General features: G+C 39.4%; 1 protein-coding gene across 1 annotated transcript in view; it reads right to left on the minus strand.

The window, feature by feature from the left end:
* The window catches only part of ABCB4 (ATP binding cassette subfamily B member 4), a 67732-nt gene that overhangs the window by 24871 nt on the left and 23132 nt on the right, over nt 1-19729 (minus strand). The window contains 8 exon segments of the mRNA XM_063098732.1: nt 832-909; nt 2602-2706; nt 4484-4603; nt 4606-4638; nt 14408-14584; nt 15792-15950; nt 17620-17790; nt 18154-18357. Of these exon segments, the coding sequence (XP_062954802.1) occupies nt 832-909; nt 2602-2706; nt 4484-4603; nt 4606-4638; nt 14408-14584; nt 15792-15950; nt 17620-17790; nt 18154-18357 (1047 nt within the window).

The raw sequence follows: 19729 nt of genomic DNA on the forward strand, positions 1-19729 counted from the left end.
TTAGCTTGGTTACACCAAGGTCAAGGGTTCGGATTCCCATAATGGCTAGCTGCCAAAAATAAATAAGTAAATAATTTTCCCTATATAAGAGAATTTAAAAGATACTGAAAAAAGGTTTGTAAACATATTTGCTCAAAATATGCTATCTGCTCTGTGCCCTTTTGTGAACAGGAATGTATCAATTCCTGTCAACTGGATGAATACTACCCTGGCCCTCTCTTAGGCCTTCTCTATAAAAATAAGAATTCATGTGCACATTTTCCCACATGTCCTGCACTAGAACATGAACTTATCAAGGAAGGAGATAACAGATTTTATAGTCCTAGCTACCAGCACACTGTCTGGTACATAGGAACTAATATTTGAATGAATTAACACGTGAATTGATGTAAAAACAGAGCTCAAATAAGACAGGAACGAAACTCAATTATCAACATTTGGGAAAATCTACAGTTAGTATGGTTGATTGTGGTGCACAAACACGAATGCTACCAACTACCTTTTTTTGCTTAAAGGTATCCTGGAGTCTGAAAGCATTCACCAGTGCCTACATAGGATCCAGAGAAGACACACAAGTCCTTGAAATGATAGTGATCACATGGATAGAGAAAGTTGCAGAACAAGCCAAAAAAGCTACCGAAATTAAGCCTAATTTTCACTTCCATGAAAACCCTGAGAGGTCTTTGGACAATTTGCGGAACCCTGACCAATCCTTGCATGAATACCCTGGGGGGGGGGAAGTGCACATCCTCACATCAATAAGAAAAGGAAGAGGCTTAAAATGAAAGAAATCTGAAAAACCCTAAGGCATTCTCCAGTACACCCACCTACCTGTCTTAGCATTGCTTTAAAAGCCGTGGACCGGAGCCTTGTGGTGAGGATCTCGCCTGCTTTCCCAAATGTGAAGCCCTGGTTGAGAAAAATGGCTATTGTCCTTTTTGATCATTACTAGTATTCTGACACATGTGCATATATTCACGTTGATTTCACATTATTTCTGTTAATAAACTATTCAAGTAACAAAAATCTAGGGCCAAATACTAATTGAGTCCCAACTTAAAATTCACATACTGCTAAATCATTACTATGCATTAGAATCATCAGACCCAAAACCTTAAAAGTGTCCAGTACTGGCTTCTTAACTATTCTAAGTAGGTTTATTTTTCAAAACTTTCAAGGACAACATCTCAGTGACAAAGATAGTGTATTTAACTACAATTCTGTGTGTTCCTAAGACTTTCAATAAAACAGTTGAAAACAGAAGTAACAAAATTCTACACAGGGATACATTTTGGTGCATTTAGCCTAAAGGGAGGGTGTCCTTAGAATCAAGCTCCAGATGAGTTTGCTGTTTCCCTGTCTGTCATAGCTCCACTTGCACTCACATCTTCCTCCTTGAGATTTTTTTGTCCTTCTAATTCCTACATCCAAGCTGGAGAGCAGCCCAGATGTCCAGAGCTGGGCTTGCTTCTGGGGCACCTGGGATGGGTGGGCCTCCAGCCATGCAGTAAGTGCTGGGATGGGCATGCTCAGAGGACACGCTGGGGAGTAACATTGGAACTCTTTACTAAGCCAGGAGGATGGGCAACAGTGCGCAGGCCGTCTGCCCCAGGTGTTCCTCCTACAACACCAGCCTGCCCTCAGCTCCTTCCATGGCCGGCCGAGTGCTATTGGCACCTCGATTCTATGCACCAGCCCACTGCAGTGCCTGAAACACATATTCGTAACTAGCTCCACCCCCTAACATGACAGGGCTCGGGGCTGGATCAGATCACTGAGATGCCATTAGCAGGGCAATGATTTCTCAATAAAAAGCTTGGCTTACTTTTACCATTGGTTCAACAATGATTACAAGAGAAGCGCGTCGGGCATGACTAGGATATGTTATTTTGCTGATTTAATGGTTTGTATTTGAAATGCCTGTGTGGTGTCCACTGGGTTAATGAGGTAAAAGAAATTTGGTAAAATTCTAAGTAGGTAGGAAAGCACAATTACAGCAAATTTGACTGGTTCATTTTGGCCAGGTCTACAATATCTAAATGCAAAATGTATGTTCTTTCAAATAGCTCATTGATGAAGCAGGAAAAGATCAGAGAAGTTACTTGATACCGTGTAAAAAGTAACAACCAAAAGAGAATGCTATTGTCCTGAGTTTTCCAGTTTGCAAGCAGTTGAATTTAAGTGGTTCTTATGTTCTCTCGTGAACTCAACTCTCTTTTTACCTTGGTCATGAATGTTTGCGAAGGGCCATCTTGTAACATAATATAATTTAGCACACAGGGAAGTCACAGTTCCTCCTGTTAAGGAGTCTGCCCTCTGAAAGAGCCTTGTGGGGCTGGCCAGTTAGCTCAGTTGGATAAAAGAGCCTTGTGCCAATTGTGTTTGCAATTCATTTCGGTCTAAGTATTCGGAAGCTCCATTAGGTATTTTGGGTTTTGCGTTTATTTTGGCGGCTGGCCAGTACAGGGCTTGAACCCTGAACCTTGGTGTTATCAGCTCCGTGCTGTAACCAACTGAGCTAACTGGCCAGCCCCTCCATTAGGTTTTAATTAATTTCTTGAATTATAGACTTGATGAGATGGGCAAATCATGGGTACCTACCTGAAGGAAGAAAGTGAAAAAAGAAATAATTCCCAGACCTAAAAAAAGCAACGAGAACATGTTGCACTTCTGCTGCTTCACTGCATCATCCCCTGGTCCAAAAATCTGCAAAAGAACAAAATGCCCGTTTGCAATACGCCATCCATCCTTGTTTATTCCCCCGTAAATAATAGCTTGAGTGTTGTGTTTCTAAAACTAAGCTTTGAATATGTGGGGTTTTTGGTGGTAAAATATGCGTAAGAAAATTTACTGTTTTCACTATTTTTAGATGTACAATTCTAGTGACATTAAGTACATTCACCTCATGTGCAATCTTCCCCACCACCCATTCCAGAATTTTTTATTTTCCTCAAATGAAATTTTGTACCCATTAAACAATGACTCTGCAGTGCCCCCTCCCCAGCCCCTGGTAACCTCTATTCTAGTTTCTGGCCCTGTGAAGTTGAGGACTATGTGGTTACTAACATGGACTGAAACACTGCATATGGATTGTGGGTGGCTGCACGTGTAAGAGTTGGTTCCTCGTACTCTGCTCCTGTTCCCTCTGCCTGTCTCCTCCCTGCCCCCATGCCCAGGCCTCCACCCCTCATTCCCTCGGGCCTCTGCCCAGAGAGGCCTCCCCTGACCATCCTGCCTGAAACCCCCATCTCCCACCCCTCTATTGCTCTATCCTGCTTTTAAAACACTTGTTATCCCTTGACACATTACACATTTGTCTTTTTGTGTGTTGTGTGTCTGCCCTGATAGAAAGTATACTGTTTGAGGGCACAACTTGGTTTATTTTCTGTACCACTATATCTTCAGTGCCTAGAATGGCACTTGATATACAGGAGATTCTCCAAAATATAAACGCAGTCCACATAGCTCTTGAGTTGCGAGGGAAGTCTGGCCAGTTAGCTCAGTTGGTTAGAGCACAGTCTCACAACACTAAGGTCATAAGTCTGTATCCCCCTAACAGCCAGCCGCCAAAAAACTTAAAAAAAGGAATTGCAGAGGAGCTGCGGATTTCTTTGTTTTGAAATTTTAAAAGATTTGGAGAGTCCTTTCTAATTTATTCATTTTGGGGGCTTGTGGTCTTAATCATAGACCAATGTCCACTGTCAAAGAATAATAAATGCTTACGCAATGGAGAATAATTCATCCAATTGTTATACAATATAAATTTTGGATCTGATGGAGACTTAGATTTCTGAAAACTACTTATAAAATCTCCCAATGAATTTAATGACTGGATAGTAAGAGTTTTCTTTCTTAGTCTCACACTCTCCAAGTTTTGGGAGGATCACTAAAATAGTAATGTTGTAACTATCACTTTTTGAATATTTACTATGAGGCAGACACTCTTAAATGCTTTCCATATAGTTACCTATATCATGTTTTAATCATCAGCCATCCTATGAGGTAGGTTTATTTTATAGATGAAGAAACTGAGGTACAGAGAGGAAAAGCACCTTGCCCAAGATTGCACAGCTTTTCAGTGGAGAGGCCAGTCTATTCCCAGAGCCTGGACTCTTATTAAACACTATGCCTTGAATTCTCCCTCCCCTCTACCCTACCCCCACCTCCCTGTGAGACATGGCCTGGCTCCTCTCCACAAACAGGATGGGGTTATTTTCTGACACCAGTGTCATCCAAAGAAGACAGCTAATTAGAAGGCCTTCTTTAGTGATTTCACATTTTATAATTTCATTAATATCATAACCTGCAATGGTTCAAAGGCTACTTTTCTTTTCTCTCACAGTTTTCCTGAAAAGAGAATTAAGAACTTTGGCTTGGTTTAATTTGAGGTTGCTTAACCCCAGAATGGAGCCAGTTGGTGAGGTTGGGGTGAGGAGCAGTTGATGATTTAATTCAAGCTATTATGCGATGCTTTCAAACTTACTGCTATCATTTCAGAGAAGATGACTGAAAATGCTGGCTGCAGTGCCCCGTTTGCAATGGCACAGACTGTTCCCACCACAAAGTAGGGCCATTCTGTTTTATTCAGTTTCAGGACCTTCAGGACCTTCAAAAAGACACTGGTGGCACATTTGCGTCCTAGAACATATAAATATCAGGACAAACTGGCAATGACACAACAGTTACCGGAGTTTGCAGCCATAAAAAAAGCATGGTGTTGTCCTCCAGGAACTTCCAAGCTAAGTGCACAGAATGACCAGCAAACTACTAGAGAGTAGGACAGCATGTTACAAAATGTTAACAACGTCCACTGATTACAGAGCACAGGCTGAGTATGAGTTGTTCACCCAAGAAGCAGTCTTTATGGTGTGACCAGGCCATCTCTATTTTAGCGTTGGCAGATTGAGAGGTAGCAGGATCTGGGCAGAAAATGCCCCAGAATCCAAGTGCCAGCTCTGGACTGACACTACCCTGTGTCAGAGTGACAGTCATGGCTGGGCCACATGAGCTGAGCTGCAGTTTTCTCTTCCACTGTATGATGCTGCAGTCCTACCTCTCTCACAGGGATGATGTAAAGGGCCAGATGAGACAACACATGTCACTAGATGGATAAACGTCCTTACAAGTGTAGGATACCATTGCTAACCAGAGAACATGGGTGTGGTCTCCTCCCCAGAGCCCTGCCCAGTGCTGCCTTTTCTGTGACATGTTCCCAACTTACAAAACCAAATTAATTAAGCCCCTTTTCTTTGATCACTGTTCCCTGTGCTGATTTCGCTTACTTTATAGCTTAGCTTGTTGTGTGACTTTTTGGACTTATTTTGTTTACCTTTCTCCTTCTCTAGAATGAGAGTTGTTTTTCTTTTTTAAAGGTGAGAAACTTGTCCTTATATTCCTAAGAATTAACCCAATTCTTTGCACTTAAGATTCTCATTTTCTATCTCATAAGATAGAAAATGTTGAACTAGATGCCTGGTCAAGCATAAATGATTCAGATCTCATAAAGAAGAATATTCTGTCTGCAGAAGCAGTTTAACATTAAACTAGAGACAAAGGTGGCTATGGAATCCCATAGCTTTAAGGTCATTTTACATAGGTTATATTTGTGTCTCTACAAACACAATATGTAGAAATAAGTTCTACTCTGCCCTCTGCCTTCAAATTATTCACTTTCTCTGTATTTTAGGGTGGTTTTTTTGTTGTTGTTGTTTTTCCTCTCCCTAGTTAACATTATCTTTAAATGGTGGTCTCCAGCATGAGAAATGAAAGTTTTCCTCAGATTGCTGCTTTTCAATACCCACAAACAGGTCTTCCCTGGTCCCTCTAGTCAGAGTTAATTTCTACCTCTCCTTCAGCACATTGTTTATCCCTATATGATGGTACTTAGGATAATCTTGTTGACTTTGGCATTTTTTGCTCCCTTTCTTCTCTGCACATTTCTTCAACAGAGTGCTCTCTAAAATACTTGACTCTAGAAACCATTAGTGGCTTTTCAAGATGGCGGCAGCTGCGGCGGCTGGCGCGGAGTAGCTGAGGTGGAAAAGGTGGCCACTGGGCCTCAGGCAGCCGGGAAACTTGTGGACCTTCCTCTCGCCATCTCTTAAGGGAGGACTGCTGCTGCTGACCGGTCGTGGGGGGTGACCGCCACTTTGCCCCCGGCAGGAGAGGCTGCCTCATTTACAGGCAACAGCTTTGAAGTGTGGAGCAGGAAAAGAACTGTTTCTTAGCTGCAAAAGCGAGTCTCGAAACAGGGAACACGGCGCCAGGGCTGCTGTGGATGCAGCCAGGATCCCGGAGGCCGGGGCCGCACTGAAGGTGGCCAGCTGCCCTATTCAGGATTTGAGGTTTCAGGCCGGCATTAAAGAAGATTCCTGGGAGTGCCCGAGCTGCGCCGCGACAGCGGCTGAGAACGGGGAAAGGCGGCAAACCAGAGACAGAGCGAGCGCCCGACCTGGCACAGCACTGTGAGTGACCCCGGGCACAGCTCTGTTCGGGGGGGTGGATGCCCACGCGGCTCCTGCCTGCACCACCAGGCCACTCACCTCCCGGTGCTGCCTCCATTTTCCCAGGTGCGGGCAGCTCCGCCCTGCTCGGCCATCACTGAGCCCTCCCACTTGCTTGGCCTGGCGCCGTGCTTTCCGGAGCCTGCGGACTGGCCTCCACTCCCACTCCCTCCGCGGTTCTCTGGCGGGGCTGGTGGCGGAGGGCGTCCCCCGCCAGTGTCGGGAGGGCAAGGAAGTAAGGGCGGGCCAACTGTCACTCCACCATACCCTGGACTCCGGCCCCGGTAAACTCCCTGTTACTGGGAGGCAGATACCATCTCTGCGGCCACCAGTTTGGAAAAAAGCCTAACGAATTTCTGGTTGGGAATAGTGTGGTAGGAGAGACCAGGCTGCAGGTGGGCGCTAGACTCGGTTTATACTGGGGGGATACAAAGGTGAACAAGACCCGAGAAAGATCTACATAGTGCTACAAAGGCACCCAGAGAGTCCGGTCGTCTGTGCCCAGCAGAAACCTGGTAGACTTCCTGGGCGAGACGGTGCCGAGCAGGGTCTTGAAGGCCCAGCTGATAGACGAGGGGTGCAGAAGACACACCCCAGCCCAGCACAGTGTGCACAGAGTGGGGAGACGTGCGGCCAGGGAGGTGGAGACTCGACAGAAACCACACACCCGGTGGGGTCGCCACAGCACGATCTAACAGCCTGGGCCAGAGCACACGGAACAGGGAGAAGTCCTGCACAGGAAGTGAAAGCTCAACAGAGATCACACACCCTGTGGTACGTGATCCACCAGCCCAGCAGAGTCCAAGCTGACCAGAAAGGTGGCTCCCCGGAGAAGCCCAAGACCCGAGGCAACCACACACACAAGGCACTAGAGGCCAACTGAGCAGTCACGGAGGGAGCCATACGAAATTGGCAACCACAGCAACATCCTAGTTAGTCATTAGTCTCAAACCGGTGAACTGTGAAACCCCCCGCCACAATGAATAAACACCAAAAAAAAGATACCAGAAATACAAAAAATCAAGAAAGTACACCACCAAAAGTTAATAAATCTCAAACTCTAGATCCTATAGAACAAGAAGCCCTTGAAATGACTGACAAGGAATTTCGAGTGATAATTCTAAGGAAACTGAATGAGATACAAGAAAACTCAGCTAGACATCATGATGAAACGAGGAAAAGTATACAGGATCTGAAAGAGGAAATGTACAAGGAAATCAATGTCCTGAAAAAAAATGTAGCAGAACTTGCTGAACTGAAGAAGTTATTCAACGAAATAAAAATCACAACGGAGAGTTTAACCAGCAGGCTTGTCGAAGTTGAAGAGAGAACCTCTGAACTTGAAGATGGGCTGTTTGAAATAACACAAGCAGACAAAAAGAAAGAATCAAGGACATTGAAGAAAATCTGAGAGAGATATCAGACAACCATAAGCGATCAAATATCCGAGTCATGGGTATTCCAGAAGGGGAGGAAAATGGAGATTCCATAGAAAACATATTCAACAAAATAGTGACAGAAAACTTCCCAGGTATAGGAAAAATCACAGATCTTCAGATCCAGGAAGCTCAACGATCTCCAAATGTATTCAACCCAAAAAGACCTTCTCCAAGACATGTCATAGTCAAATTGGCAAAACTCAGAGATAAAGAGAGAATCTTAAAAGCTGCAAGAGAGAAGCGTCAAATCACCTATAAGGGAGCCCCAATCAGGTTAACATCAGACTTTTCATCACAAACCCTAAAAGCTAGAAAGGAATGGGATGATATTTTCAAAATACTAAAAGACAAAGATTGCCAGCCAAGAATACTCTACCCTGCAAGGCTATCCTTCCGAAATGAGGGGCAAATAGTATATTTCTCAGACAAACAAAAACTGCGGGAGTTCACTACCACAAGACCACCCTTACAAGAAATCCTCAAGGGAGTACTGGGTTTGGTTCCTGAAAAATAACTACCACAGCCATAAAAACCCAAGAAAAATCTAAACCTGCTAGTATAATAAAAATGGCATTCATAAAGAGAAAACAAGCTAACAAAAACACTATCTACAACCTAAGGAACCAACTAACACAGAAAACAAACAGTAAATCAGAAAGCAAGGAACAAAAGACACCTAAGACAACCAAACAACCAATAAAATGCTAGGAATAAATCAACACCTTTCAATAACAACTCTTAATGTAAAAGGCTTAAATTCCCCAATTAAAAGACACAGACTGGCTGACTGGATCAAAAAGGAGGACCCAACTATATGCTGCCTACAAGAGACCCACCTCACCCATAAAGATTCACACAGACTAAGAGTGAAAGGATGGAAAAAGATTTACCATGCAAACAGAAAAGAAAAACGAGCTGGAGTAGCTATTCTTATATCTGACAAAATAGACTTTAAACTAAAAACCATAAAAAGAGACAATGAGGGACACTACTTAATGATAAAAGGACTGATCCATCAAGAAGACATAACAATCATAAATATGTATGCACCCAATGTTGGAGCAGCCAGATTTATAAAACAAACTCTATTAGACCTAAAGAAGGAAATAGACACTAATACCATAATAGCAGGGGACCTGAACACCCCACTGTCAATATTAGACAGATCATCTAGGCAAAGAATCAGTAGAGAAACACAAGATGTAAACAAGACTCTAGACCAATTGGAATTGGCAGATATCTACAGAACATTCCACCCAACAACCTCAGAATATTCATTCTTCTCAGCAGCACATGGATCATTCTCCAGGATAGATCACATATTAGGTCACAAATCAAGTCTCAATAAATTCAAAAAAATTGCAATTATCCCATGTATCTTCTCAGACCACAATGGATTAAAACTAGAAATTAATAACAAATGAAACTCTGGAAACTATACAAACACATGGAAATTAAACAGCATTCTACTTAATGACATATGGGTCCAAGAAGAAATCAAGCAGGAAATCAAAAAATTTATTGAAACTAATGAAAACAATGATACATCATACCAAAACCTGTGGGATACTGCAAAAGCAGTATTAAGGGGAAAATTTATTGCATTAAACGCTCACTTCAGAAGAATAGAAAGATGGCAAGTGAACAACCTAACACTTCACCTTAAAGAACTAGAAAAACAAGAACAATCCAAACCTAAAGTTAGCAGACGGAAAGAAATCATTAAGATCAGAGCAGAACTGAATGAAATTGAAAACCAAAAAACAATTCAAAAGATCAACGAATCAAAAAGTTGGTTTTTTGAAAAGATAAATAAAATTGACAAACCATTAGCATGGCTAACAAAAAAAAGAAGAGAGAAGACTCAAATAACAAAAATTAGAAATGAAAAAGGCAATATTACAACTGATTCATCTGAAATACAAGGAATCATTCGAGACTACTTTAAACAACTATACGCCAACAAATTTGAAAATCTGGAGGAAATGGATAAATTTCTGGACACACACAAGCTCCCAAAACTGAACCGTGAAGACGTAGAAAATTTGAACAGACCAATAACAATAAAGGAGATTGAAGCTGTTATCAGAAGGCTCCCAACAAAGAAAAGCTCAGGACCAGATGGATTCACAGCAGAATTCTACCAAACATTCAAACAGGAATTGACACCGATTCTTTACAAACTATTCCAAAAGACTGAAACGGACGCAACTCTCCCAAACTCATTCTATGAAGCAAACATCATCCTGATATGAAAACCAGGTAAAGATATAACCAAAAAAGAAAACTACAGGCCGATATCCTTGATGAATATAGATGCAAAAATCCTCACTAAAATACTAGCAAACAGAATACAGCAACACATACGTAAAATTATTCATCACGATCAAGTGGGATTCATCCCAGGGATGCAAGGTTGGTTCAACATACGCAAATCAATAAATGTGATACACCATATTAATAAACTCAAACACAAGGACCATATGATCATCTCTATAGATGCTGAAAAAGCATTTGATAAAGTTCAGCACTCATTCATGACAAAAACCCTCTATAAGTTAGGTATAGAGGGAAAGTATCTCAACATAATTAAAGCCATATATGCCAAACCCACTTCCAATATCATCCTGAATGGGGAAAAGCTGAAAGCTTTTCCTTTAAGAACAGGAACCAGACAAGGATGCCCACTCTCACCACTCCTATTCAACATAGTGTTGGAAGTACTAGCCAGAGCAATCAGAGAAGAGAAGGAAATAAAGGGCATCCAGATTGGAAAAGATGAAGTCAAACTGTCCCTGTTTGCAGATGACATGATCCTATATATCGAACAGCCTAAAACCTCTACAAAAAAACTGTTGGAATTGATCAATGATTTCAGCACAGTAGCAGGATACAAAATCAACACACAAAAATCAGTAGCATTTCTTTTCTCCAATAGTGAACATGCAGAAGGAGAAATCAAGAAAGCCTGCCCATTTACAATAGCCACCAAAAAAATAAAATACTTAGGAATTGAGTTAACCAAGGATGTGAAAAATCTCTATAATGAGAACTACAAACCACTGCTGAGAGAAATTAGAGAGGATACAAGAAGATGGAAAGATATTCCATGCTCTTGGATTGGAAGAATCAACATAGTGAAAATGTCCATACTACCCAAAGTGATATACAAATTCAACGCAATCCCCATCAAAATTCCAAAGACATTTTTCTCAGAAATGGAAAAATCTATTCAGACATTTATATGGAACAATAAAAGACCACGAATAGCCAAAGCAATGCTCAGCAAAAAAAATAAAGCTGGAGGCATAACACTACCTGACTTTAAGCTATACTACAAAGCTATAATAACCAAAACAGTATGGTACTGGCATAAAAACAGACACACTGACTAATGGAATAGAATAGAGAATCCAGAAATCAACCCACACACTTACTGCCATCAGATCTTTGACAAAGGCACCAAGCCTATTCACTGGGGAAGGGACTGCCTCTTCAGCAAGTGGTGCTGGGAGAACTGGATATCCATATGCAGGAGAATGAAACTAGATCCATACCTCTCACCATATACTAAAATCAACTCAAAATGGATTAAGGATTTAAATATACACCCTGAGACAATAAAACTTCTTAAAGAAATCATAGGAGAAACACTTCAGGAAATAGGACTGGGCACAGACTTCATGAATATGACCCCAAAAGCATGGGCAACCAAAGGAAAAATAAACAAATGGGATTATATCAAACTAAAAAGCTTCTGCACAGCAAAAGAAACAATTAAAAGAGTTAAAAGACAACCAACAGAGTGGGAGAAAATATTTGCAAAATATACATCTGACAAAGGATTAATATCCAGAATATATAAGGAACTCAAACAACTTTACAAGAAGAATACAAGCAACCCAATTAAAAAATGGGCAAAAGAGCTAAGTAGGCATTTCTCTAAGGAAGATATCCAAATGGCCAACAGACATATGAAAAAATGCTCAACATCACTCAGCATCCGGGAAATGCAAATCAAAACCACATTGAGATACCATCTAACCCCAGTTAGGATGGCTAAAATCCAAAAGACTCTGAACGATAAATGCTGGCGAGGTTGCGGAGAAAAAGGAACTCTCATACATTGTTGGTGGGACTGCAAAATGGTGCAGCCTCTATGGAAAATGGTATGGAGGTTCCTCAAACAATTGCAGATAGATCTACCATACGACCCAGCTATCCCACTGTTGGGAATATACCTAGAGGAATGGAAATCATCAAGTCGAAGGTATACCTGTTTCCCAATGTTTATCGCAGCACTCTTTACAATAGCCAAGAGGTGGAACCAGCCCAAATGCCCATCATCAGATGAGTGGATACGGAAAATGTGGTACATCTACACAATGGAATACTACTCAGCTATAAAAATGAATGAAATACTGCCATTTGCAACAACATGGATGGACCTTGAGAGAATTATATTAAGTGAAACAAGTCAGGCACAGAAAGAGAAATACCACATGTTCTCACTTATTGGTGGGAGCTAAAAATTAATATATAAATTCACACACACACACACACACACACACACACACACACACACACAAACTGGGGGTGGGGGGAAGAAGATATAACAACCACAATTATTTGAAGTTGATACGACAAGCAAACAGAAAGGACATTGTTGGGGGGGAGGGGGGGAGGGAGAAGGGAGGGAGGTTTTGGTGATGGGGAGCAACAATCAGCCACAATGTATATTGACAAAATAAAATTAAAAAATAATAATAATAATTAAAAAATACATAAATAAATAAATTTTAAAAATAAAAATTAAAAAATAAATAAATAAATAAAATAAAATACTTGACTCTAAAGATTTAGCAAAATACTCAAAATAAACGAGGCAATGAAAAGTAGACAATTCCATAGCCCAAAAGGGGGAAATTGTTTATCTCACTTATGATAATGAAGCTCTACAACAGTACAACTGTTATTCTTCTTTCTATAAATATACCAAGATTAAGGCCTCTAAGAGAGCCTTCTGCAGTAAATAATATCGTGGGTAGAAAAAAACAGATGCCATGAACCCTCAGTAAGGTTAGATTCCTTGGGCCAATACAAGAGGAAAAATAAACTCAGCCTTTAAGCCTTTATCAACAAATAACATCCAAATGTATCAAAACCATATCTTGAAATAAGAAAATCTCTTTTCTTGGAATAGATTCTGTTAGGGTTTGAATGTGTCCCCCAAAATTCATGTGTTGGAAACTTGATCCCCAATGTAGCAGTGTTGGGAGGTGTTTGGGTCTTGGGAGCACCACCCTCATGAATAGATGAATGCTATTATTGCAGGAGTGGGTTCCTTATAAAAGGATGAGTTTGGCCTCTTCTTGCTCTCTGTCACCCATGTGATGCCTCCCACCAGGCTATGATGCAGCCAGAAGGCTCTCACCACATGCCAGTGCCATGGTGTTAGACTTCCCAGCCTCCAGAACTGTTAGGAAATAAACTTCTGTTCTTTATAAGTTACCCAGTCTCAGGTATTCTGTTATAGTAGCACAAAACTAACTAAGACAGACTCCCTCTCTATTATAAGATTATTTGTTAATTTGAATTAATAATAATAATAAAAGTCTCTAGGTGAGGAACATTAATATAAAATTTTGTTATTTCTGGACATTCTCCCCATATTCTTAGTAAGAGAATTCCAATCTAATTCTGAGTGTCAGTGCATGCAACATAAAGATTCAATTTTCTGCACTCCCTTATATGCCGTGAAATTAAGTTATGGCAAATGACTTATAAGTAAAAGAATTGTATGGGATTTCTGGAAAGTCCCTTTGTTTCTTCCTGCTGCTTGGAACGTGGATGTGGTCCCTAGAGCTTCAGGAGCCATCCTAGGTCATGAAGTAACCTTAAGGATGGAAGCCACTTTCCAGGATAGTGAAGACAAAGAAGAAAAGAGCCTGAGTCCAATGTGACTGTGGAGCTGCCATTCCAGCCCTGGGTTTTTCACCTCTAAGACTTTATTTATGTGAAAGAGAAATGAAAACTCTTAATTTGCTTAAACTGATAGTATTCTGGGTTTCCTAGCATAGGCAATCAAATGTACTCCTACCTAACAGAGAATGCAAATATTAGGGCTTCTTATTTGGGCTAGCTTTATTATCTTTAGATCCCAAAGAGGAATGGAATATTTAATTTTAACAGAATTAAAATTTTCAATGGAATACTTAATTTTTTAAAATTAAGTATATCAGCTCAAAGAATACATTTTTGGATTTTTTTTAATATTGGAATTCATTTATAATTAGAATAGATATCAATTAACTCTCAAGTATGTTTAAAATTTGAAATTTCATTTTTTTTTAAGACAAGTATGGCTCCTAGTAGGACTCATCTGTGCCTGAGAAATATTTGCAAGGCTAAGAATTTCAACAGCAAAACTATAAAGTAAAAGACTTTAAGTGAAAAACAACTTACAAGTTCATTGGTATCTACATCAAGCCCGTTCTGATTCATTTGTGAATTTCTAAGGCTTTTACTAGTAGAATTTCTAAATATGTGAGATTTCCAGCCATTTGGGGCTATACCAGTGATAGCCTTTTCATCATTTAGTTCTACTTGAGATTCTTCTGACTGGATCTGGTTTCCTGATGTCTGAAAGAAAAAAAAAGGTTAAACTGTGTGTGTGTGTCCAGATGTATATAACCTCCCAGTTTAGAACCATAAAACAATTTTGAATATTACATGTGTCAAGATTTGTAGATTTTATAACATCTTCTCCATCAAGGTTAGATGGAAAACTGTAAAGAAGCATATCAACACACAGAAGTAAAAAAGGTTCATAATGACAGAAAGGTTAAATTCAATTTAAAAATATGAGAATTAGAATACAAGAGTACTTTCTGAAAATTTCTAAAAGACAAATTTTTCATAATCCAGAAGGTGTGCAGTTATTTCCTCAATATTCAAGAATCCAGAGAACAAGTCATGACCACCATGAAAGGGAAAAAGAATAAATAGAAAAATTACTGAGGGTTCATTTTCAAAGTTACAAAGAAAGCCGAATCAAAGGGCCGGGTCACGACCCACAGGAGACAACACTGCTTTTCCCAGCAGGCTGAGTGCGGTCATTTTCCTCCTTTCTAGCAGTCCTTCTCTGACTCACAATCCACCCCAGTGATCAATTCTCTCCTTAGTGGGGGGGGGGGGGAGGGGAAGTGTGCAAATGTACATATTCTTGGAACTGTAAGAATCATATTCATAGAATAAAATATTTTTAGGATATTCTACAAAGTTGCTCAAGTTACTAAGCACAATAATATGTCCTGTTTAATAATGACACAAATCAGTAATTATCCACACAACCTGTTTTAGGAACTAAACTAGAGTGAATTTTTTTTTAAAAAAAGACAACCAAACTTTTCAATTCCTGGAGCCAGGAATCTTGCTGTTTGTCTTATTCGGATAATCTGGGAAGCATTTTAAATCTCAAGAGACCCCCACACCCACCCACCCACTGGAGATCCTGCCATCCTCTCACTCCTACCACTCTGATCACCCCTTAATCTCATGGTGGAAAGGACTTATTAGTTTGAACATATTCCCCATGCAAATAATAACCTTTGTCCTAAGAAATACATTCATGATGTTTTTTGGCACTTTCCTTTATCTCCCTGCCCATCCCCCCAATCTCTTTTACAGAAGCTTTCACAGATTCTGAATCAAAGTCTCAGATGTACACTTTTAGGCATCTTCCTGAAGTTTATTTCTCAGTATGCTATTAGCAGTATCATATTTTAATGATTTAAAGAATACTATATTGAAGAGCAAACAGCAGGAAAAATTCCTGGGAAACAGATACCTGCATGTGAAGTTTGAAGTACGCGCCTCCCCTCCTCATCAGTTCGCTGTGGCTTCCTTGCTCCGCGATGACTCCATCCTCAAACCCAGCGATGACATCTGCATTTCGGACTGTAGACAGTTGGTGAGCTATCACAATGGTGGTCCGGCCATCTCTGGCCTAAAGGGGAAAAGGATAAAAAGGTCGTGCATCAGGGTTACAGTAGGACACACTGTCAATTAACATGCACAATTAAGCACTGGGAGGGATGCTGTTTACGGTTGATGAGGGAGTAGTTTACACCCCCCAATCTCCTTGTGTTGAGGGCAAAGGCATCATTCTTGTATGAAAGGTCCAAGTCAGACTTGAGTTCTAAACTAGACTACTTATCACTATTACCATCATTAATATAGCTACATAAATCTAATAAAGCTAAAGTAATCAAATATTTCCTGTATGCCCTATCATGTGGACCAAACCAGGCAACTTTCATATCAGTAAATCTTTGTGAATGCTTCTTTGGGGCTTATATCTAAAAATCAAAGCTACGTTCTAACCTCTCTTTTTAATGGTTTTACTCTTTTGTAGTTACTTAAACACAATTGATTCATCTGGATTTATTTTAGTGTAAGGACTGAACTAGAAATACTACATTATTTTTTTTTTCAGGTGGTTACACACTAACTTTACCCTAAGAAGTCTATGCTAATACATGAATGTCTATTTTTATATTTTAAGTTAAAATTAATGGTTTAATTTATGCACATATTATTTTTATGATTTCCTGCTTTAAGTCATTTCTGACTAACCAACCAAATACCGGTCTCATAGGTATTATATTCTGGTTCTTTAATACTAGGACTTAATGTACATGAAAGAAATATAATTCAGTGCAAGAATTTGTGAGAAATAATTATTACTGTTTCATTAATTATTATTAAATTAAATTACATCAAATAAGCTAAGATACTAATCTGATAAACCAGGAAGCATTGATTAATTACAGTTTATAGCATACAAGGCAGTTGAGTTAAATTAGGATTCAGATACAAGTTTTCCAGAAAAAATAATGTTCTTAACAGCTTATCTCTAAAATTAGAGGTAGTTTGGATAGAATCTGTTAAGGAACTTGCACATTTATTACTAAACTTTCTTAAGTCAAACATATTTATGGTATTTATATCTTTGGAACTTATTTATATGGTGTCATCTAACTCTGGTATTTATATTGTCTTGTTGCTACAGATAACATCAGCTTTAAGCCCCAAAAGTGTGACAAGACAAGCTTCTTCCTGTGAAGCTTCAGTTTGGTAAAGATGCTGGGAAGAGACTTAGAAATATCTGAGGGGGACACATGAGCTCACCATCCTTGAAATGTGTTGCTTATTTATACACTTAGACAAACACACAAGTCAAACCTTATTTCCAGAGAAGCATCCATTCACCTTGGTGAACAGATGAAGAGAATGTTACTGCCCACAAAATAGGGTAAGTATTTGAACTATTTTTCAGCTGGACCAGCATCTACGTAAACAGATTTTTCTTGATATATTTTAAAACAACTACTTTTGATCAAAGCAATAGCCCATGTGCAAGGAAAAAAAAACAAAGGTAAATGGCTCTTCACACAGGCCTAGATCGGAGCTCCCTGCACCATGGGCAAGGCAAGCCAGGACCCTTCACCTCTCTGTGCAGAGTGTCACCTAATAGAAGGGAGAAATCAATCAAGCCCTGTGAGATGGCTTCATTTGACCATTTATATTTCTCAGTCCAGACTCACAAACCATTGGCAAGAATTAACAATCAAGTTGCAGTTTGCTGGTCTTTCAGGTATTTAGGGTCTACTGACCTTATCCAGAGCTGCGTGTACCTCAGCTTCACTTTCTGTGTCCAGGGCTGATGTGGCCTCGTCCAGCAGGAGGATCTTGGGGTTGCGGACCAAGGCTCGTGCGATGGCGATTCGCTGTTTCTGTCCGCCACTCAGCTGGGCCCCCCTCTCGCCAACCAGGGTGTCAAATTTCTGCAACAAAAAAGATGGAAGAGCTCTTGAAGTATTTTAAATAAAAAAGGCTAGAAAGTCTGCAGAAATACATGAAAACAACATGGAGCTTTATTTTGACTATTGTAATGTATCATAAATTATAAGAAAATAAGTGAATACTGAATTATAAAAACTCCTAAGACATATTCTGTATGAAGTTTTATATTATTCATGTACCAGGCTATACTTCTTAAGCCCCTAATTGAATAATTCAGGGGACTTACCTAGCAAAGTTGGACAACCATCCTTTCAAACATTGCTAGTTTAACCTTTGAAGAAAGAAATCAGTACCATGAAGTGAAATTCTAATTTTGAGGACAACTACATTATCAGAGCCTTTACCTGTGGTAATTTCATGATAAACTCATAGGCGTTGGCTTCTTTAACAGCTCTCTTTATTTCATCCATGGTTACATTTCCACGGCCATAACGAATATTTTCAGCAATTGTGGTAGAAAACAGCACTGGCTCCTGACTCACCACTCCAATTATTTCCCTCAGATATCTTACGTTAAAGGTCCTAATATCCTGCCCATCAATGTCAATCTGAAAGAAAGAAATATCTTAGATTAAATATTAAATATTTAACACCATTTTGTATCTAAAGCATCAGGACTCTAACTCGTTATGGAAAAAACTTAACTGATATTTAACTTATTTTAGCAGTTAGAAATGAGAATTGGAACTAAATGGCCATAAGCAGGAATAAAAATAAAACGTTTGTGCTCTATTTCTGATATTTATTTTCTTATATACAGTTTTTTCATGGATGGATTATTCTCCATAAGCTATTTTTTCTTTTTTTTTTATTACTATATTTATCATTACACAATGTAATCTCCTTTTGAAAGTTCAATGCATTATAGTGATTGTTGTATCTTTCTTTTTTCTTTTTTTGTTTATTTTTATTTTATTTTTTTTCAGCTCCCAGTTATGAGTGAGGACATGTGGTATTTCTCTTTCTGTGCCCGTCTTATTTCACTTCACATAATTTTCTCTAAGTTCATTCATGTTGCTGCAAATGGCAGAATTTCATTCCTTTTTATGGCAGAGTAGTATTCCATTATGTATATATACTACATTTTCCTTATCTAGTCATCCAGCAATGGACATTTAGGTTGGTTCCAACTCTTAGCTGTTGTAAATAGAGCTGCGATAAACGTGGGAGTGCAGGTATCCCTTCCACATGATGATTTCCGTTCCTTTGGGTGAGCACCCAGCAGTGGGATTGCTGAATCATATGGTAGCTCTATCTGTAGTTGTCTGAGGAACCTCCACACTGTTTTCCATTAACAGCTGCACTAATCAACTATATCAACTATATCACTGGGCATTTCTTCATTACTTAAGTGTTAAGAAAATTGTTAAATCATGAACTTAGTGAATATTTCTGAGTTACAGAATTTCTGAAGAATTTTTGCTCCTGACATATTTTCTAAAAAATATGTATTACTCCAATAATAATAATAATAATAATAATAAAAGAGATATTTTTAGATCACTCATTCTCAATGGTTGGTATTTTACTAGATTCTTTTTTAAAAAATAAAAATATTTGGGCTGGCCCATGGCTCACTCGGGAGAGCGTGGTGCTGATAACACCAAGGCCACGGGTTCGGATCCTATATAGGGATGGCCGGTTAGCTCACTGGCTGAGCGTGGTGCTGACAACACCAAGTCAAGGGTTAAGATCCCCTTACCGGTCATCTTTAAAAAATAAATAAATAAATAAATAAAATAAAATAAAAATATTTACACTTGAACCAATCTAGAGTTTCCGTTAGTCAATGAAGATGGGCCTAATAGGTTCCTTTATAGTAATACTAGATTTTTCCAAGAATATTTATTAATTTTATTGAGTTAAATAAATAAATAATCTCATGTATCCTAGAAAACTTTGCATTCATTCTGGAGATTT

The sequence above is a fragment of the Cynocephalus volans genome, chromosome 6, assembly GCF_027409185.1.
Source record: "Cynocephalus volans isolate mCynVol1 chromosome 6, mCynVol1.pri, whole genome shotgun sequence".
NCBI classification, from domain to species: Eukaryota; Metazoa; Chordata; class Mammalia; order Dermoptera; family Cynocephalidae; genus Cynocephalus; species Cynocephalus volans.